The sequence below is a fragment of the Athene noctua genome, chromosome 2 (assembly GCF_965140245.1).
Source record: "Athene noctua chromosome 2, bAthNoc1.hap1.1, whole genome shotgun sequence".
In the NCBI taxonomy this organism is placed as follows: Eukaryota; Metazoa; Chordata; class Aves; order Strigiformes; family Strigidae; genus Athene; species Athene noctua.
The window spans coordinates 142,511,307-142,533,852 of record NC_134038.1 but is presented as its reverse complement, the minus strand read 5'-3'; the positions used below and the strand labels follow the sequence as shown (position 1 = coordinate 142,533,852).

The following is a 22,546-nucleotide window of genomic DNA, read 5'->3' as shown; positions in this document are numbered from 1 at the left end:
GGAACTGGTCTTTTCCAATATTTTCATTTGTTGTCTTGCCATAAAGTGAGAGACTGCGCTGTTGGACTTTGTGAAGAAAAAATATTAGAGGGTAGTATCCAGTGCAAGCACAGATAGGGTATTCAGGTAGGACTGGTCCTTCCTGAGGAAAACAGGACTAGAAACAGAATGGTGTGAAATACAGTATTGTACTAGCAAGAAATTTTAATGTAAACTGCAAACTTCTTTTTGTAAATAACAATGGAGAGTAAACACGTAGGAGTGTTGATTAAATATGGCTGTAAAACTGCAAAATGGTGTGGCGTGACAATAGACTGTATTGAGCAAGATTTTCTTGGTAGAGAAGAAAACCACCGTTGAAAGAATCAACTGATCAAACTTTTAGTATGTGGTCTACAGCTCCTCTCCCTTCTTTTCCATATGTAAGAAGGAATTATTTAAACAAAACAGGGGATAAGGAGTCTTATTCATGAAAAAGCCTCAAAGAACTTGATTTCAGTAAGCAGAACAGAGGACACAAAGGTGTGTGATGATATCTGTAAATGAATAAAGGAAATACACATAAACATGGAAGAATTATCAAGCTAAATGGCAGGTTGAGCAAGAATGAATAGTATAAAACAGGACATGAATAAATTTGCTTTGAAAAAGAGATGATTCTTTCTGGATTTTAACAGTTCTTCAGTAGAAGTAGTTATTATAGGGGAAGGTTTCCTTGTAATCCTTGGTTTCTATGAACATCACTGTTCTACGTATAAACAGCTCACAGGACGTAAAGCAAGATGTTTTGTAAACATGTTCCTTAGGTAGTTTCAGAGAAGCTTTGAATGTGTGCTATGACAAAAAAAATATCTAGTATCATACAGGCAATTCTAAACTATTTACAAAATAGATGAACTTTTATATTCGTTAACTTAATTTTAGTAAAATCAAACATCTATTTATATGGTATTCCTCTGTAACCTCACACTACTAAAATTGTGTTTAATAAGTTGAGAAGTACCTCAATCAAAAATTTAACTGAAATTAAATCTCAGATTTTCAGAACGTTCAGATTCCAAATTGAACATGAAGGCTAGTTGTTCCTCTTTCCAGCTGTAAGAATTTGAAGATGTAAAGTTGAGACTTTTCTATGTAAGTTTTGTCATAAACTAAAGTTACCATATAGGGTAAAATCAGTTTCAATTCTCACAGATATTGTGTTATTTATTGTCAGGGTTTGTCTTATAACAAAGGTGTTTTCTTTTATTTTTGTCTTAGGAGGATCAAATGAAAATGGAAGCACACACCACACCTCAGATTCTGATGGAACATTTATTTCTTACAGGTTGGTAATTTTTTATATTTATTTTCTAATTTTAAAAATTAACAGAATAAGCAGCATAATCTTTGTAAAGCAAAAGAACGAGTCCATGTGTTTTAGGAGTATTATACAATCTAAATTGTACAGTGAGTAGACTAAACATGAAGGACTTAATTAAGGAATGATCTAAAAAGTTGTTTTCTGCACTGTTTTTTTGAGAAACCTGTTCAAAATGCTTAACTAATGAAGGTACAGGACACTCATAAACCTAAATATTTTTAAGTTGGTTTTTTTTTCTCCCGAATTTGCAATAAAGTAGAAATTCTAACCTAAACTTATAGCAGCTAAGCTAAATGTTGAAACATTTAACTCACCAAGGATCGATCACCTTTCTGATCTTTTCCAAAGTAGCTGGATCTATGGACCACATGGAACTCTATTTGCTCATTATTCCATGTCAAACACCAAAGTCAGAATTTGTTAAATTTGAGGTTTTCTGACAGGAAAATAATATTTGAATTCTGTCAGTATTAAACAACAGTTAAAGAAATATGATGCTGAGCAACTTTTTGCAGCACAGGCACTGAGCTTGAGTCTTGCTTGGGTACATACCAGAGGGTGTCTTGTACTTGAAAGCACAGAAGGGTAATCAGCAGATATGTAGTTTCATCTTTCAGCCAGCAAAATACTGCCTCTGCTACAAATGCTAAATCTTTGTCCTTGTGACTGGTAAATTAATATAGTAAGATTCATGCTAGCCAGAATGACTGCATCTGATTTTGACGCTTAAATATGATAAAATAAAGCCAGCTTACCATATGATTATTTTGGATTAATTAAGTGAACTATGATGGATAACATCTTCATTGTTTTTTTGTTCATAGTCTACTAGAGTCTGTAATTCAAAGAGGTGTAGTCAGGCAGGAGGAACCTGCCTGTTTGCCTTGCCCTGGTTGCATCTGGCTGAGTGACTGAGGAATATCACACCATCTTGCAGGCAGTGAGCTGTGCTGGGCATGAGGAGCCTTCAGGTGCGCGGTGGCAGGGAGGGACACAATGCCTGAAGAACCTGTTGCAGGCTGGAGACTGAGAGGTGGCTGAGGAGAGCAGGGGGCAAACAGCCTGGTCTTGAGGATGTTGAAAAGAAAGGCTTTTCATAAGGACCTAGAAGGATCAGCAAAGAGTTTGCTGAGATTCAAACACCCAGAGGAGGCTTCTGGACTGAGAGCAAGGTTGGAAAAAAGGGTGTGCCTGCAGGGGACAGGGGAGGTTTTATTTACAAATCCTTCCAATTTTCTGTATTCTAGTAAGTCTGTTCTATTGAAACCTACTTTGTGATGATGCAAAACCCTTCGAGAGGGTAGTTAGCATGTTCACTTTGAGAAAAATACGTTAGCAAATCTGTTTCAGGGTTCTGTCTGACTTGATTTCTTGTCATATTTGTGTTCTCTAATGCATGCAACATACTAAGTCAAAAGAAGGGCTCAAAAATACCACCCAGAATAATCTTTGTGGGTTTTGGGTGAGAAACGTATGTAGATACCAAGACCATGAAGTAGTCTCTGAAAAACAGGCAAGATAGAATTTAGTCAGATCAGTGAAAGAAAGGAGTTGAGAGGTCTCTCTGCCATTAATTCCAGGACACTTATTCCTGAAAGTTGGTAACTCCAGAGCCTCAATTGTTGTACCTGCCAAGGTGTAACACTTGAAGAAGAACATGCCAGCTTCAGCTAGGCTCTGGTTCCACAAGAGTGTAAGCTGTGGGGCTGGGGTCCAACCCTTTCTTCCTACCCCTTGTTACAGCACATGACACCCTTTCTCACTCATCCAGTAGCACTCATCTCTCAAGGAGCCAGCCCAGGGAGCTCACCTAGCGCAACCAGTTTGTTCTTTGTAGAGACAGCTTAATGATTGCTTGGTTCGCAGTGTCCACCTGCCAAAGGTTCGGGTGGGTATCGGTGCCAGTGCAAGAAAAGTAGCTAGCATAGGCAGCTAGAAGTGAGATGACAGTTCATGGTACCATTTACTTAAATCAACCCAAACCACATTATCTCCTCAACCATCTTTAATGCTCCACTAATGAGTGGAGATTAAAGCTGGTCTTTGTATCTCCATATTCCTTAGTGCAAAGTGCATATAATAAATATGACGTTGGGTATGACTTCCAGTGAATAATAATCATATTTTGTCAGAGGATTACAGCCCAACTTACAAAACTGAAGTTAATTAATATTTTAAAAGCAATCCTATATACCATTGTCAGCATATTATTGTTATAATTACAAGCAAGATGATAAAGCAAGATAGTAGAGTGTATCTATGTGTGTGTGGCTATGTGTATATATACATACACACATATATATGAAAGAAACCTCTGACTTTTAATAGTTGACAAGCTAGTGCTGTTATTAAGTAGTATTACGGTGTTTAAAGTGCAAAATGAGTATTTTCTGCTTAGTGGCAAGTAACTCCCATCATATAACGAGTCTGGCTGTAAATTTGCTGGTTGCGTTGAATACTGTGTTGATAGTTATAGTTTTGGACTGCATGTGAAGTAAAAATGAGCAGCTAATACTGTAGTAAGACAAGAAGTGAATCCTAAACTACCTTGAAAGATAATGATGGTAAATGGTTGTTATTTCTTTAAGGACTCATTAAAGATTTGGACTTATTTTAGGATTCTGTCAATGAATATTGTTTCAGTAAGGGAGTAATTTGATAAAACTGAATGATAGTCTTGTTTACCCAATGTGTTTCGGTCTATTGTATTTTAAAAAGACTGGATAGTGATTTTTTGCCCTAAAAGAGGCAAAGGCATCTTTGGATCACGGTAGATGTCATGCTTGCAGAAGGCTAATACATACGAAATTCTACTGGAAATTTTTACTAAAACAAAAGCTGCTTTACGTTTTATCAATAGCAGTCTCTTTACAATTTATTTAGGAGAAGAGACAACTCCAAATGTTTAAAAATATTTGAATGTGAATATGTTTTGCTATTAAAGTGCTCTTAAGAGCATATTGGTTTTATCACAATAAAAAAAAAAAAAAAAAAAAAATAAAAAAAAAACATGGCAAGGAGGAGGGTGTGACTTGATTCCAACACTTTCTACATTGAAGGACAATTTTACACTATCCAGTACAAGACTCTGAGTATATGTATAAAGGATGTCAGATCATTATCCTTTGATATATTTATGATGCTCCAGGACTGTTTGTATGGGTTTATTTTTAATATGATGGTGTCACTCTAGAGTTTGTGACTGTGTTGATCACGGCACAGATTTAATGCTGCTTATTTTCAGATAGTGAGCATTTCCCTTTAGGTCATAAAGTTTGTAAGTAATGTAAGTGAAAAGCACATGTGACTGGCACATATTTCTAAATATTCCGTGAGTTTGTGAGTGAGTCCTGTCAGGTCACAGAGAATTTTCTAGTTGGTCTTCAGGCTCTGATGGAAGTATTTTTGTGTACTTGGGAATATTTTTACTAATAAGAAATTATGAAAATGTCATCAAAATTCACTATTAGAAAAATTGCAACAAGGATTTGGACATATAGTAGCTTTCATCTCTAAAACATAAGAAACTTGAGGAAAATATTTGAGCCTCACTCTACTGTACTGTTTTATTGCTATGGTTAAAGCCTTTTCTGGATGTAGAAATTGGCCGGACTTCACCAAAAGGAAAAGAAAAATAGGTGAGGGTCTCTAGTTTCAGTGTCTGCAATGCAGTGCCACTGGAAAGTAGAAATACTGTCTTTCTCCTGCCTTCCCAAGGGCAGCTGACCTTCTCCTCGCCAAAGAGGTGAACCCCTTGCCAGCACATATGACTACAGACTATTACATTAATCTGTTTAGCCTCAGTACCAGCTGCTTGCATGTTTTTAATTATCTTATTAGATGGTATAACAGTGACCTATGAAATAAAATGAAGGTGAGTATTTTTTAACTTTATTTTACAGGCTATTTTTCTAAATATATTTTAATGACCTAATTATGACTTTTAGGGAGAGCCATTGATGCAGACATTCAATTTGGCTGATAAAATCTAACATCTCAAGGACACTTATTTTCTTCCAAGGTGGATTCATACGTTAATACTGCTTTTAATAAATATATAGCCTAAAAAAAGCTCACTTTTCATGCTTATGTTGTTAACTTACTTCATGAATCAGAGAGCCATGACCACTATGCTGAATCATTTCTTAATACATCTCTGCTCTTGTATATAGGTTTAATTTCTACCCCATGTATTAAGATAAAGTTCTTTCCCATGTGGCTGTAACTCCATGCCAAGTGATGATTGCTCAAGTTGTGGGTTATATAGACAATGTATATTCCTCCTTGTGCTGATATTTCAAACAGACTGAAGGTCTAGTATAAGAAAGACTTTCATATTCTGTTTTCTTCCCCTGACTTCTTAGACATTCTGCTTACCAGATGTTTTCTTTCTCACTGCAAAAAGGCAATGTGGTCCTGCTGGCTGAGGCATGTTTCTTGTGTGCCAGCCAACAACCGTAGGACTGATACTGAGCATACAGAAGAAAGTCAGCAAGAGGTGCAAGCTGTTCCTCCCTGTTTCTGTCCCCTTCCAAAAGTGGGTAGTGATACTAGTTTGAGTCCTCTTTGACCTGTGGCTTTTCTTGGCAGCCAAGCCAGAAATGGCTACATAGCCTCTGTCCTTATATGTTAAAGTGTGAAGATGTAGGCAACTTACATACCTCCACCTTGTGGAAAAATCTTGTCTTAATCTATTAGGAAGCAGTCCCTTTCCATCTACACAAGCCTGTTTACTCTTGTTCACACACAGGTGATGTTTCTTTATTGTTTTACTTCTAACTGACCCCTGTGCAATCATAACCTATTTTTCCTAACTTTGTCCACTATGTGTCCACACATAATCAAGAGCTGTAAAGGACAAGTTTGTTTCTGTTGGGTTTTTCAAATATTTTGAGATACAAAAAATAAGGAATAGAAGGTGAAGCAGTGAAGTGGCACTGCACCTCCGCTCTGTAAGGAGAATTCTCAGTGCTTACATCCTTCCTCTCTTTCCACAAGGAAGTAGGGAAACTGGCATCTATGTTTGTTTTGTCTTACCTAGAACCATTTACTAGATGCCATTCTGTTTGGTGCCATTTATGTGCAAAGAGGCCTTTTCAGTACAAACTAATTTTGTCTGAGAGCCTATAAATTCTCTCCCTGAATTTTGTGATTCTTCTGAAAGATTACGTTCTGAATGCGCTAACAGTCTTTCTCTGGATGTGGTAGTCTGTGCCAGCACTTTCATTTTGTCCATGTTTGTGAAGACATTAGCAATGCTATCTTGCAAATCTCATATTTCCAGCAAGAGAAAGTGACTATTTGCACTAATCACAGGTTTGCTAAACAGCTTTTTTCGCCAAATCCAAGATCACTGTCATACCCACTGAGAGCTTAGAATATTTCTGATTTTCTCTGAATTCTTTCAAAATTACGTTCCTTTCTTTTCCTGTTCAAGGACCCTTATATAATTCTCAGCTCCGTCTTGTCAAACTTCTTTTATTGACTTCTTCCTTCCACAGCTGATCCACTCTGCACTCCTTGCCTGGTGTCCTAAGGAATTTCTGAAGGGAGTCATAAGACAAGGAAGAATAAGTTGTCATTAAGGAACTGAAACCCTATATGCAGTATATTTTTCCTAAGATCCAAATATTTCAACAGATAGAAATTGTGGATTTTTTGAACTTTTCCTGTGAAAATTATGTTTCTTTCTAAAAAGGTAGAAACGGTAATATAGGCTTGCTTTCTGTTTGTATGCAGTGTGATCTCTAAAAAATAGGGAATAGCAAATTTAACAAATTTACTTAAAGCCTGAGATACTTTCAGCAGAGAATCAGAAAGGAAGGACAGAGGACCAACTTCTTTTATTGGCAAGAATTGCTTTTTGTTGGATTGGTAGCAAAAAGACTTAGAATGCGAAGAGAGGCCATAGAAGAGAAAATGGTAGTTTCTTTCTAACATCCATGCAAAGAGAGTGAAAGTCTTGGCTTATTCCAAATTTGTTCTGTTGCATGTGAAAATTAGCATGTATACCACTGACACCATATTGAGCTGATGCCATATTTTCCCTTACGAATGTTTAATGTGTTTTTCATTATGAATTTCCTTTACTTTTCCCCTGTCAATAATCTTTCAACTATCATGGCAATTGGGAGAGGTGATTGAGGACTGGAGAGAAGCAAATGTCACTCCTATCTTCAAGAAGGTTAAGAAGGAGGACACAGAGAACTAAGCCAGTCAGCCTCACCTTGATCCCTGGGAAGCTGATGAAGCAGCTAATCCTAGGCACTATTTCCAGGCACATGAAGAGCAAGAAGGTTCATCAGGAGTGGTCATCATGGATGCACCAAGAGGAAGTGCTGCTTGACCAACTTGATAACTTTCTATGACAAAATGACTGTCCTGGAAGATGAGGGGAGAGCAGTGGATGTTGTCTACCTGGACTTCAGGAAAGCCTTTGACACTGCCATAAGATCCTCATAGACAAGCTGTTGATGTATGGGCTGGATAAGCAAGGTGAAATGGGTTGAAAACTGGCTCAGAGGATTGTGATCAGTGGCACAAAGTCTAGTCCAGTAACTAGCAGTGTACCCCAGGTGTCAATACTAGGTCCAGTCATGTTTAACATCTTCATTAATGAATTCAGTGATGGAGCAGAATGTACTCTCAGCCAGTTTGCAGGTGACACAAAACTGAGAGAGAGGTGACGTATACCAGATGGTTGTGCTGCCATCCAGAGAGACCTTGACAGGTTGGAGAATTGGGCTGACAGGAACTTTGTGGAGTTCATCAAGGAGAACTGCAGAGTCCTGCACCTGGGGAAGAAGACCCCCAGGCACCCTGAGTATACTCTGGGGGCTGGAAAGTTGCTTGGCAGAAAAGGACCTGGGGGTCCTGGTGGACGTCAAATTGAACATGAGCCAGCAATGCACCCTTGTAGCAAAGAAGGCTAATAGTATTCTGGACTGCATTAGGAGTGTTCCCAGCAGGTCAGAGTAGGTGATCCTTCCCCTGTACTCCATATCTGGAGTCCTGTGTCCAGTTGTGGCCTCTCCAATACAAGAGAGCCATGGGCATACTAGAGAGAGTCCAGGAAGAGGCCACCAATATGGTGAAGGGACTGGAGCATCTCTTCTATGAGGAAGGCTGAGAGAGCTGGGACTGTTCAGCCTGGAGAAGAGAAGGCTCAGAGGGACTCTTACCAAAGTGTAGAAGTATCTGAATGGAGGATATAAAGGAGACAGAGCCAGGCTCTTTTTAGTGGTGTCCAGCAACAAGACCAATGGCAACGGGCACAAACTGAAACACATGAAGTTTCATCTGAATATCAAGAAACACTTTTTTACAGTGAGAGTGACAGAGCACTGGCACAGGTTTCCTGGGGAGGTTGAGACATCCTCCTCCTTGGAAGTATTACAAGGTTGGAAAAATTTCAGAAGTATTTTTTCTTTCTTTCTTTCTTTCTTTTTTTTTTTTTTTTTTTTTTTTTAAATTAAGATTTTCTTATTTTGTAAGCCCTGGTAGTCTCTTAGTAAACTTGAAAGAAAAGAAAGGAACTCGACAGAATTGCTCTTGTGATTTTCATTTTGGCCCCAAAATCTTTTACAATTCTTCCTTCTAACACAAAATCTGGCAATAGTGAATTTAAAATATTTATTAAAATTTCTGAAGGTTGGTGGGTGCAGTGAACTTCATCCTTGTCATTCACTTAAAACTCAGAACTCACATTGTCTTTGCAGGAACATAACACTGACAAGCGAATGGCATTATTTTTCCTGATGCTAAAGTGCGGTTTTTAAGATCTTACTCATATTGACATTAGCTTCTAGTGTATGAGATGCACAGTGACATAAAAGCAAGAACATCTGCCTCAGAATTGGGAGTGAGTTGTTGGCTGGGTTTAGCAGCAAGAGAACCTGGAGAGGATTGATTCTTTGCTGAGCATCATAGAATCGTAGAATACCAGGTTGGAAATTACCTCAAGGGACATCTGGTCCAACCTCCCTTGGCAAAAGCACAGTCTAAACAAGATGGCCCAGCACCCTGTCCAGCTGAATCCTAAAAGTGTCCAGTGTTGGAGAAAATACTACCACAGTGCTCCCACTAGTTCAGTGGGATTTTAGATCGAAGAGTCGTGTACTACACCTCTGTAACAGCACTGAAGGTTAAACCAGATATCTTGATTCCCCTACACTCTGCTAAAAATACATCTGATGAGTTATTTCATTTTGGTTCAAAAAAGAGCAAACAAAACACCATGACCTAGAACTCTATGTAAAACTTGAATGTAAGATAGCAGGTTTGAGGAATTACAGTTTTTAATCCAAAGAAGCTGGCAGACAAAAGGTTTCTCAAAATAATGTACAACTGAAATAAATCTAAAGAGCAAAGACTTGCTTTTAGTGAAACTACATGAGCTTTAATTATGGTAATAAAACCTAGTTAGTTCAAAAGATTAAAGCTATATCATGAAATCACTCATTTTCTTATGTCATTGCATGCAAAATGGGCAGATTTACAAAGTTAAAATGGAATTAACAATATTAACTAGAATTTTGCAGTTGTCACCCTGCACATCATAAAATTGAGTGCATATTTTTACCTACTGTCATGATTATGGCAGTTCTAGACCTGCTCTAGCTAGTCAGGTGTGAGTAAGCAGTGTGGGTGGCATTTTGGGACATATTCCTGCAAAAAGTATTTCCCCTCTCCCTATTAGATCCATTTTTTAGTTTGATGATTCGTACAGCTGTAGCTTTTAACTTCTGCTATGTACTACAGGAAGCTCTTAACTTTCCTCTTAAAGAATTCATGTCTGTTCATATAACGAGGCTGCCTGCATGTGAACATACAGAATTCACAGAGCTCTGGTTATCTGTGAGTATGAGTTAGCAGAAGGCTAGAATAGCAGAAGGGAACTCTAATCAGGAGAACTAGAAAGTCAATGTTCTACATGTACATGTAAAAGATTTCAGTGGTGTTGGGGGGGATTTAAACTAGAAGGACTTGACTCTGCAACTAGCAAATGAGTTTTAATACAAAAATAAAAATAATTGAACATAATATCCTTGTTTCACCATTCTTTAAATGTGTGCAAGTAATGAGTAGAGGAGAACGAGCTGATGAAATTTATTTTTTTTAATGGTTGTAACCAGAATTCTTCTACAAAAGCCAAACAATTACAGGGTTGGAAGTGAAGTGCTGTCCCAGGGCCAAACCTGGCTCTTTGGCTGAGAAGGACCAAGGCAAAGTGGACAATTTGGAGTATGGAGAAAGTTATCTTGCGGTTCTGCGTCAGATCCAGTGCTGTTAGGAGAGGTGCTGGCAAAGAGTCCTGCTTCAGTTTCCCAAACTGTACTATGTACACACTGGTTGCTTAAAGAGCATAGCTAGCTAATAACCTTAAGTTTTTGCTGGAATGTTTACCTTAAGAAAGTGATTTTACCTTTCTTCACACAAACGTTTTTAACTGTGTGTCAGCCAAAAATAGATGAAAACTGAACTGTTCAGAAAAATCTGCCCTTTGAATGTTGAACCTTGCAGCAGCGCAGCCATGCATATTCAAACTTACATGGCTGTTAGCTCTGCCTCACATCCTGAGTCAAGTGTTGGGGAAATAGAGGAAAATACATGTAATTTCCAAGCAGATTGACAAGGCATCCTGCTAAGGCTGTCAAGTGGATTTTCATGGTAGCAAATAAAAATCTGTGTGTTTCAGAAATGGTTTTGTTTTAGAAACTTACTGCTTATTACATGGTACTACCTTTCAATTGTTTTTTCCACATTTTCATAGAATTAACTCTGTTTTTATTACATTGCTGGCTGTTGCCTCACTTTTTTCTCAACTGTTGATTTTATGGCATAATAAATAATACAAACTATGCATGTTTCTTGGATTTATGCAGTATGTTCAAAAATAACTGTTGCCTCTATTTAAATATAGATACTACATTCACTTATTGATGTTCCTATCAATAAAGACCTCATATTGCAAAACATATGACACACTAATTCAAGAATTTGTTTTCTTTCTGACGGCCTGTTCAGTAGCCTGTTGCTTCCTCGAGTGCCTCTAGGGAGCTGAGTTTGGGTTTCAACATTTTAAAAAGCACATTCTGAAGATGAACAAAAAGCAGTATAAAAAAAAGTGAAATTGGCTTTTCTGGGAGCATGCACACTATTTTGTTTTAGGATGATTTTGCCAATACTAGCAGCACTGCTCAAGAGTTTTCTTTGGATCTCTATGAGACTATCCATTTTATCCTTCAGTATTGGTCTAGAGGGTGGAATAAGCTTGAGATTTAGATTGAAATCTTAAATATGTATGCAAATGTTCACACCTTTCAGTAGTATTGCAGTATTCTTCCATTAACTGAGAAATATTCTTTTTTATCTAAATGTTGTTGTAAATATTAAATCAGTCTTGTTTCATCATGGACACAAAAAAAGGGATTGCAAAACTTGGCATAGAATTTTTTTTAAATGCATGAGACAAAATAACAGTACACACTACCTAATGACTTAATAGATACTGGTTTCCTTGTTACCAGCAGTTTCAACTGAAAGCCAAGTAATTATGGACAGTAATATTTAACGGGTAGGTCTGAGCCCCTGCAGTCCCCGAACTGAATCTTTGTCCTGTTTCAGTGACATAGATTGTAGTTTGATGTGGCTATTCATATTTTTACACTTCAACGGGGTTTAGTGTCTTCCACGGAGTCTGATGTCAGAACACCATAGTACAAAAATGCTTCTTACACCAGCATTAAACTGTGAAAGGATCTGAATTTGTAAACATCAGCAGCTTATCCTGTAAATGCATAAGTTAACTAGCAGTGATTACTGCTTGTGCTATACCACTCTTCCTCAGTTTTTTTCTTCCTCTTCTGAACTGAGTATTTATTTTGTAATGAGATTAGGTAAGGTACCATTGCATTCTTCTGCGGATCTACACTCAATGCATTTGTTTTGCCGTTATGCTACAGATCGAAATTTAGCAGCAGACTGATGTTCCACTACTGGCTGTCAGTGGAAGAAGGTCTTTGTTACCTCTTCCCAACACTACCACGCTCATTGTTGGCTCAGTAAAACTCTGGGAACTACTATGTGAATCCCAGAATTATTTTCCAGGCATCTTGTTACATTGTTGGTGTCACTCATTCTAAAGGGTTTTTAGTTGCTTACTCCTCTGTAGCTGGTCAATGGTGGCATTCCAATGTCTTTCACTAAGAGCCTAGACCATGGCAATTTAAATAACTTTTCCAAAATAGTATTTGAGTGCATTTAAAGTTTTACTTGGACTTCCTGATGTAAAGTCCTGCTCATTGTGCTCCCTTCCTTTCAGTGTGTTGACAGAGACATTTCTCTTCCAAATCTTTGGACTTTTATCTCTGAAAAATCTAATGTTTGTAATTGTCTTAACAAGTGTCAGATCCTCAAAGCAGGTCCTGTTGGAAAGAAAGAGAATAATAAATAGGCTTATAAATGATTTTCTAGGACATCAACCTCATTTCTTACAAAGAAGAAAGTGTGTGTATTAGAGCAGACCCCAGTATAAAATTCTTTTGCAGACAGATTCAAACTTTTGTAGTTATGACATAAATGCATGTTTCAAAAGATGGAAAGGAACAGATGAGAGCTAAGAACAAACCTTGAAGAATGAATCTGCAACCTTCATCCCTTCCATTGATTTGCTTGCTTTTTCATTCATACATATTGAGCACTTTTCCCACTTTCAAAGTAATGCAACTGTCCCTAACTTATGCCAATAAATATTTTACACTGGGTGGTTACTGCATAGATGCAGCATGTGAAATTAAGTTTCTTAAAGAAACATTAATCCAATTACTTTTTCCTCGTGCAGGTCTTATATTATGAAGATTTTGCAATACCTATGATAGTATATTAGACAGGATATTTAAATAAGAATATGAAATGAAAAATACTTAAAAATAACGAGAAAACATTAACATTGGCACTTGCTTTTGTTTTAATTGTACAACCTAAAAGTGGTATTAACACACGATTATGCATTTAATTTTCTAGTTCGATTAAAAACAATTGCATGTGCTTATTCATAGTTTAAGTGGTTCCAATTGGCTCTTGAAGTCTTTCACTTCAGTGAAGCAAATGGGATGTGGTAGACTTGAGTTCCAGTCTTCATTGCTCATTTCACTTTGACCCATGAGTTTTCTGAAAGCCTGGGTTAACAAGGATCATAGATATTATTTTACAAAGTAGGGCTATATCATTTTTAAAATTATCCTTTTAGAATTGGTAGCCTGTTGATATTACACAGTGTTAGCATTTTTGAAACAGTCTCTAGAACTGTAAGGCTTAATTTATTAGCCTTCATTCAAAATACTTGAGAAATTAATTAGTGAATGCTGTTCTGAAAGGATTTTAGATATCATTCAGCTCTACTAAAACTGAAACAGATTCCAGCTTCCAAGACTTTCTTTTTTCAGTTGCTTGTAACTTTTCTTTTTAATGATCCCAGTAGTCAAGGGGGGATGCAGAGGAGATAGGATCTTGCCAAAGTTCTTTTGGCTATTTTAAATGTAATTTTGTTCAAAACATGTTTGGAATTGCATTACAAATTAAAATATTTTTTAAAAGGCATAGTATCTGCACTAATACAATTTAAGCATTAAAATTACTTTCTTACTACATAGCAATCACTCCCAGCAGTTGGTGAAAAAGATAACCTGAATAGTTTCTTTCCTCTCTGTTCTTGCTATTCACAGTTAAACTGGTTGAGACCTTTTGCTAACTCAGCTGACATACCAGCATTATCAAAGACATTGTGGGAATGTCATCCACTTGCAGAACAATGTGAATAGCTTCAGAGTCTGACCTGTTGTGTGCGCAGGGGAATGTGTCACTCTTGAAGCATCACTACCTTAGTGAGGTAGCTTGGTAGTAGTTACAATGGCCAATGATGCTACAAAATTTACAATGGCAAATGAAGAATATTATACATGATAGAAACAGGAGGGTTATTTAGATAGGCATAATATACTGTAGTTACTGAAATATAAATGACTGTGAAAGAAAGAGCCAGATTTTTCTCAAGCTGTGTGTGTTATATACCATACGTTGTATTTAAAGGAGACAGAATCGTGGTAAACAATCGTAGGCAGCTTGTTGCAAAAAAATGAGGATATAGGGGAGACAGGGAGCCAGTGAAATGACCAGGTAGTCTTTCTGACTTACAGAATAGGGAATGTGGCAGGAAGGAAGGAAGCTGAAGGAAGCTGCCCCACACCATTGGATTTATTTGCTGTTGTTCTGGTCAGTTAGGAATACTGGCAGTTGGCAGAAGCTAAACCAGCCTTTACCCCTGCAGGCTAACTCTGCTTTAGTCATCTTTGCTTTTATCCAGAATTCCTTTGGTTTTCAAAGCAATTAATAATCAAGGCCCAGAAGTAAACATGCGTTTTTTTACAAAACGATCCTATCTGAAAAGTGATGCATTCACAAACACAATGTTTCTGGTCTCTGCATGGATCGTGAGCTCGCTCCCATCTCAGAGGAACAGGACCATAATTTCCTGGCTTGCTAAATCCATTCCCCAACTATTCCCAGCAACTGTATCATATAATTCTGTTCTGAAACTGAACAAGTTTTATCTAAACCAAGGTTAAAAAACTCACAGCTCAGCTTAAAAGGCTGAAAACTATCTAACTTTAGCTTGCATATATTTAGGGCAGCTTGCAAAACCAGAATTTGCTGGTATTTAGTACAACCTACTCTGTGACCCTCCTTAGCAAAGGAAATCTGGCAAGATCTTACCCTGGAGTCACAATAGTAGTTTCCCTCTTTCTGGTTTCATTTGGTCTCCCAGGGAGAAGTAATAGTCTCCCATGTGACAGTGGGAGAAGGAGATGTTCACCTTAAGGACATGCATTGAAAATAAATCTGAAATGCATTTCCTTGCACATAACCCAGCTCTTTACACTGAAATTACCCTTTGGATTTTAGAGTGCAGAAGTCTGTGAGCAAGTCTTGGGCTACTAAGATCATCAAATGGCTTATACTGTTCTTGAGATGCGTTTCAGTAGAAGGTGCAGGAAATATAGATTTAATTCTTTTATTCAAACTCAGTAGATGGTTTGGGACAATTAATTTCCAATTGTTTCCCAGTAGAGCAGATTTACTTGTATATTAATGAGGCACAGGTGTTAGGCCCCTGGTGCCTGCATGCCTGGGAGGCATATTTAGGTTGTTTATCTAGTCAGCCATAGGTACTGCAAGGTACTCAAGCTTGCCTTTAACAGTTTATACAGTGAGGCTTTTTAATTTTTTGATGTTTTTTTAAATTTGCTAGCACCTGTTAAAATTTTAAAACTGATCATGTAGAAAGAAGTAGGAGTGATTTCAATAGTAAATAGCACTAAATGTTAAAGAAAGTCATCTTCTATTATGCTTAACTGCCCAGCTTGACATTAAGAAGAAAAGAGGGTTCATTTAAACAAATACATCATGTGAGGAGCTAATACAGTCAACAGTATACTTTTCTGTTGCATATTTTTGGAATAGGTACTTCTTTGTCTACAGCTGAAACATGAATGTGCTTATATTAATATTCATTTTTCTTGTTTATTCACTGAACTGCAGTACCAACATTTTAGAGGAAATGGAATAGCCTCCATAGACATTATGAATTTCAGTAGCTGGCATAATTATAGCGATCTACATATTCATTAAATCCAAAGAAGAAATGTGTCCAAAAAGACAGCCATGCGTTTAGAAATGGTACACAACTAAATATATACATTAAAAAAAAGTTCCTTTTCTCTGCTTATCCAAAATTGTGTAGTGTCATATAGTCCTTAAATCAGCGAAGGCTTTTTTTTTTTTTTTGTTTAAATGTACATTCCTTTTGCTTTTGCACGCAGTAAAGAATGGGAAGAACTATTTGTAAACAACAATTACTTGGCAACTATACGGCTGAAGGGGATTAATGGGCAGCTGAGAAGCAGCAGGTTCCGTAGTGTTTGCTGGAAGGTAAGAAGAGAAAATATTTATTTACAGTTTGTGGTTGCAATATATCAACACATTACCTGATGCGCTGGAAGATTATTGATGCAAAGAATCATGAATTTTCCAAGAGACTTCATCCCAATGTTTTCCTACTCATTTTTATAATTCATAGGACATTTGCTAATCATATTTAGTTGCCTTAAAGCTGAATTGTGGGTGATGGCAAAAGATTCCTAGGAAAGAACATCTTTGCGCTGGGTGGTGTGTTTAGAATTGAGTGCCACACAGCCATCTCTCAGTCTCTGTGCAGTGAAGTCATGCACCAGAAATAAAAAGGAAGTTTTGTCTCGCAATTTATTTTTTGTAGAACTTGGGACTCCTTTAAAATCAGTCTGATGCTTCTGCTAGTAGCTTTTCCCAGTAAAATGAGAAAATGAAGACCAATCCCTCTTGTAATGACTGGATAGAGAGGGAAGCCAGGTCTTCCAGTCTTAAAACACAGCAGGTCCTCAGAGGTCTCTTACTGTAGTTTTGAAGTTGCAGGGGAGGGGAGAGAGAACGAAATGAAAATTATACTAAGATGCTATATAAAGTCCAAAAGAATTTTGTTGTACTGACATCAGGTCTTCTGTTCTACACTATGATAGTAGGGAACATTGTCCCTGGCAGAGCTGCTATATATTAGCACTGATAATTTAAATTAGCTCACTTGGAATTTCTCAAGCTTCACATTGGCACAAAGACCTATAAAAAGTAAATTAAAATATTCTTTGTATATGCATGAAAGAAATTTGGAAATGGAAATTTGAAAAGTTTTTAGCATTGAAAAAATTTATAGTTAATGGCCATACTTTCTTCAGAAAGGCAGATGAATATATGCCACAAGCATTGTTTTACCAGTCTGCTGCTCCTTGAAGCCTCTAAATTAGGAGGCCATAACTCAAAACCCTGAACTAACAAAAGCATCAAGTCTCTTACTGTCCTCTAATTAAATCAAGGAGTGGTTTTATTTTAGAAATAAGACTGGTTCTATTTGCATGTCCAGATACTGATCAGGGCTCTGTTTTAGACTGCCTGTTTTAAGAACATTATCTATGTTTTTGTTGAGTTATGAGATATTTAAGTATTTTTAATAATTTGAGAATGTTTTTTATTTGACAGTATTCACTATTTCTTAACTCTGTAATGTGTAAATAAAAACATTTTAAAAGCAAAAAAATGCTCTGTTTTTTCCTTATTTTATATGCAGTTAAATATCATTTTCCAACAGGTGATTCTTTCTAACCCTTTTTAAAGAGAAATGTGAGAGAACTGAGATGTAGGCATTCTCAAGGACTTCTTGAAAAATTGACTCTTTTAATTGTCTTGCAGAATTCTAGAACATGTTGCTTTTCTATAGATTAAGATTTTCCCTTTCCACATTTCTTAGGTAGAGTATATCTCTGCTTAGTTTCTGCTGTGCATTCATGTTTGATTTTAAGCATGTTTCATTAGCTCATCAGTGTTATGTAAATAGCTTAGTTTTGTATATTTATTTTCATCTCTTTGCATTTTGTTTCTGCCTTAGAAGTCTCAATCAACTTTGCTGAAGTTGTGACAGTTTATAAAGCTTGAGTTTGTGGCTTCAGATATTTTTAATGCTTTATTTTGTACGTAGGACTGCTATTCTTTCTGGCTTCTTATTTGTTGATGGGAAAGTAGTAAAGCCAGGAGTATTTTCTAGGTCTTTGCTTTCTTCTTATGTGTAGGGTACTTGCTCCTCCTTTCTGAGATTATTTATGCTGTCTGATAGGTTTATATGAAAAGTTATGTTAAATTTCTTTTGTTTTGTTGACAGTTATTTCTGGAGGTTCTACCCCAAGACAGAAGTCAATGGATTAAAATCACCTCAGACTTAAGAACTTCATACAGTAAGATCAAAGAAATTGTAAGTTGGTACAGAATAGGTTCTCTACTCTCATGCTTTGACACAGATAATAATACTTACAGTATAACAGAAGAGGATTTGATCTTTTTCTGTTTTTATCCAGCATATTACAAACCCTCGGAAAGCAGGACAGCAAGATCTGATAATCAACAACCCACTCTCTCAGGACGAGGGGGTAAGTTGGTTCTATCAACACATGTGCTACTAAAATTATCTTCATCATCATACTGACACAAATGACTTCTTGCTGAAGAAGACAAAATTGCAGGTGCTAAAATCTCCTTCCTAAATTTCCAAACTGACTTATGCTAACAATTGTTTCACAGGCTCTGCTGAACAATCAGAAACACTCATTTCTAGGTTAATATACTGATTTTTCAGGGCTTATCACAGGGAAGATTGTGATGAACAAAAGACTATAAGTCCAGATTCACAGCATATCCTTTCTTTAACTGATACACTTTTTCAGCACTGTGTGTTTTCATTTTATACTTAAAATGGTTCTAGTTGAAGGAGTGAGTGTTTAAACAGTCAATATGAAGGGAACACTGTTAACAGCAAATACTGAAGAACCCTCCTCTGGAAGACTGTTCAGCTTTGGAAGATTTTCTCTAGCAAAAATAGAATTGTTGTATGTCTGAATTGCATACGTGCTGAGTTAATGTGTAAAGTACCAGGCTGCAAGATAGGCAATTCTTCTAAGGTTTTTAATTCTTTTTCTTTATAGTTAAAAGAAACAAAAGTTTCTTTTCTAATCAGAAAGCAACCAGCTGCAAAATGAAAGATCCAGATTTTAAAGAAATACTGAAAATGTGGTAAAAGTATTTGGCCTGTCATTAAGTGCCGAGCATCCAGTTCTCATTGAAATTAATAGCACCTCCTGGTAGCTTTGTATTTTCGAAGTCCTGACACTTTGAGGAGGGCTTACATGTAGATTTGGGAGCATAATTTTAGGCATCTTTTTTTATACACTGTTTTTCTACTGCATTTTGTTATACCTGAAAAGCTCTTAGGATTTTATAGCACAGATCTTTAAGCTTTTCTGTTAATTATATTACCATTTTTGAATATTCTTTATTAACAAATTTTCAAAATAATACCATTTAAAAAATTTGTTAGGCTGCATTTAAGAGATTTACACCAAGAAAGACTGTCACAGATTTCTTTGGTGTTACTACTTGTACTTCCCTTTTGTTCACAAACGGAAGCCCATATATTATGTGCATTTGGTGTGGTACTCTGCTTCATATTTAATGTAGAAGGAGAGAGGGAATTGCTTGTTGAAACGTGTATTGATCACAGACACATTGGTGGCTCTGCAGCCAGCATGACTATGCATGCCATCAAACCATTCTCGCATGCAGCTGGACAGAAAGTTGCATCAATTGGAAAAGATTTAAAGTGTTTCTGCTGTAGTTTGGGATTATACACAGTGGCACAAAATTCTTTCTGTTTCTGATGTGTTTAGCAGATACAAGAGAAAAGTTAACATGTCAGAGTATGGGACAGGGCATTAATCTATAAAACAGAGCCACAGGCCAAATGAGGCATAGGAATAAAGTGCCTTTGAGCCTCTGCAGTGGCTTAATGTTTTACTCTTTCAGTGTCCTGAGTTCTGCTTCCTTTTCACAATGCAGATTATGTTTCCTTTGTCCTTTACTCTGATGGACTGGGGTAGGAGCAGGCACGGGAGAGTTTCAAAATGTGATCGAGCTGCATGAGAAGAGATACGAGTTAAAAAGATACTAGTTTTACATAACACATTGTCAAGGATCTAAATACTTTTAAAGTTTGAATTTTTTTTCATTGTTTGTAACAGAAATATAGAAGCTAATTATAATTCTTTTTTTGTTATTTTACCTTCCTCTGCTAGATAACATTAATTTACCTTTTCTTTTCTTTCTGTGAAGCATAGGCCACCATGGCAACTGATTGTTTACAGGGGAGCTAGAAGTTCTGGAAGTATTGTAGCCACTGTCTTTGTACAGTATTTCATTCACTGGTGCTGCTGCTATCTGAAAACAAACCTGCATGAAAAGGCTACTATAGATTTTGTTCCTTCTGTATTTTGATCAATATGGCCAAGCTACCATCCTTTTACAATAAAGAATAGGCTTTACAATATGTTTCGTGGAGCATGCAAACAACATTTACTGACTTCTTTCAGGTTAGCTTTTGCGAAATATTGGTAAACAAGGCATGGAAACCAAAGAAAGAGAATGGAAATGGTCATAAGCACAGATATAGAAGTTAAACCTACTTCACACTCTTTTATTTATTTTTTTCATGTTGACCATGAGCTTTAATTAGCCTGCTTTTCCCTGTCGGAACTTTTTTTAAATGGCCAGTCTTCATCTGTATATGTACCATTAGAATGATGTCATTTTTATAATAGGTATTTGATCATCATATTCCTTATTCGATTTTGCCCCTGCTAAGACAAACTAACTTACTTCCAAACAATTTCTTGAGTATGGAAATTGTTGCACCCACCAGTTAGATTCTGTATATTCATAGGAGAAATGTAGTACGGTATGGTGATATAGACCTTTTTCTGTGAGTGAAGTACTGAATTTTTTTTCAGTTGAGCTGCTGGTTCTGGTAATTTTGAATTTATTTTGACTTTCTGAATATTCTTCAGTGACTCCTTACAAGTAACACAGACATGTAGCCATCCAGTGAGCAAACGGGGTGAGCCTAGAACAAGGATCCAGGAACTTGAATGTTTTAATCTCTGATCTAAATTAATTTCTCAGATACATTGGGGTGATCACCAACATTCTATTTCACCCATAAATACTGATATACCTGTCTACCAGGAATATTGAGGATTAATTAATTAATATTTATACAGTACTTTGCTGATGTAGTATATAAGCTTTAAGTATTAGTAGAAGTCCCTGTTTCATATAATTATTTTTCCTTGTTTCAGAGTCTTTGGAATAAATTTTTCCAGGATAAAGAGCTTCGAGCAATGATTGAACAAGATGTGACAAGGACGTATGTAGATCTTTAAAGAAATTTCTATATATAAATCTAGAGTCTGTGTTTTTATGTGGTATGCATTATATTGTGTTTTCTTGACTTTGGTTAGTATAAATGTCAGGATTGTTGAACATGAATGTGTAGAAACATACACTAAATGTATGAAAATACAGCTTTCTTAGAGTGAAAACCAAGAAAATAGAGTTAAACATTAAACCCTGGAGATTTATTGGTATCATTGAAGAAAAGCTGTTCTAAATTAAGATATTGGGAAATGTATTACTATATGAAATTTAAAGTAGTTTTCCATATGAAGTAAAGAGAAGGTAAGAGAAACTGAAAGGTCTTTTAACTAAATTATGATCATAATGAAAGATTGAACAGATGACTTTCTTTAACACTTATTCAATCAATAATAAAAAAAGCAGTTTGTAATTAGTAAGGAAAATATCACTCATCTAGAGAAGTTAAGCATTTGTATTTTTATTTATCACTTTCCTAGTGTTATTTGTCACATATGCCTTTTAAAATTTGTCCTAATATTACTGTGATTATGTTTTCATCTTCTTGGCCCTTAGGTCATTGCTGTTTAGGAATGTTGTTTGAGTTAAAACACTCAGTTCCTGAAAACATTTCTTTTCAGAGTGGAAGCATTGACTGATGTGTAAATCTAATTAAATTCAATTACTGGTTTGCTACCATGTGAAATTTTACTGTATTGCAAATATTTTTCGTTATAACTTGAAAAAAGTGGTGATAGTCATAGATTTTACAAATCCCAAGCTCACACATTTTCATTTACAGAAACAAAGTCATGCAGAAGAAATCATTGCTGTCTGTTTTTGGAATATTTTATATGTCCGTCCCTAGACCCATTCTTGAATGCATTTTGCCATGAGATGTATAATTAAAATCTGAGTATGCTTTCATGTGCATTCTCACAACAGATGGTATTTTTTGTTTGTTAAAGGAAACAGTTCAGGATGTTCTAAGATTAAAATATATACGTATCTAAACTATAATTGGAGAATGAAAAGTTGTGTGGAGGTTATGTTGGATGTAAGACTGTTAGTTTAAAAAAAAAACCAACATACATATATATATATATACAAAAAGTCCAGGCTTTCACTCTGGCAAATGACAGAGTGAGTAATATTCACTAATATCAGTAACAGGGACTACAGAAATTTCCATTTATGTATTTATACAAAATTATGTCCACTTGAAACAATAGCAGCATACATTGTGTTATCAGTATCAAAATAAGTCAAACAATGAAGGAGCAAAATTTATCAAAATAACGGATT

General features: G+C 36.3%; 1 protein-coding gene across 7 annotated transcripts in view; it reads left to right on the top strand.

Annotated features, from left to right (window-relative positions):
- Positions 1-22,546, top strand: part of TBC1D5 (TBC1 domain family member 5) — a 327,916-nt gene that overhangs the window by 161,957 nt on the left and 143,413 nt on the right. For 6 of the 7 annotated variants that reach the window (XM_074900506.1, XM_074900500.1, XM_074900502.1 and 3 more), the window contains 5 exons: positions 1,261-1,327; positions 16,243-16,351; positions 18,165-18,254; positions 18,358-18,429; positions 21,187-21,254. In XM_074900506.1, the coding sequence (XP_074756607.1) occupies positions 1,261-1,327; positions 16,243-16,351; positions 18,165-18,254; positions 18,358-18,429; positions 21,187-21,254 (406 nt within the window). Of the gene's footprint in view, positions 1-1,260; positions 1,332-1,883; positions 1,949-16,242; positions 16,352-18,164; positions 18,255-18,357; positions 18,430-21,186; positions 21,255-22,546 lie in introns of all 7 variants that reach the window. The other variant, XM_074900507.1, reaches the window with a different exon arrangement.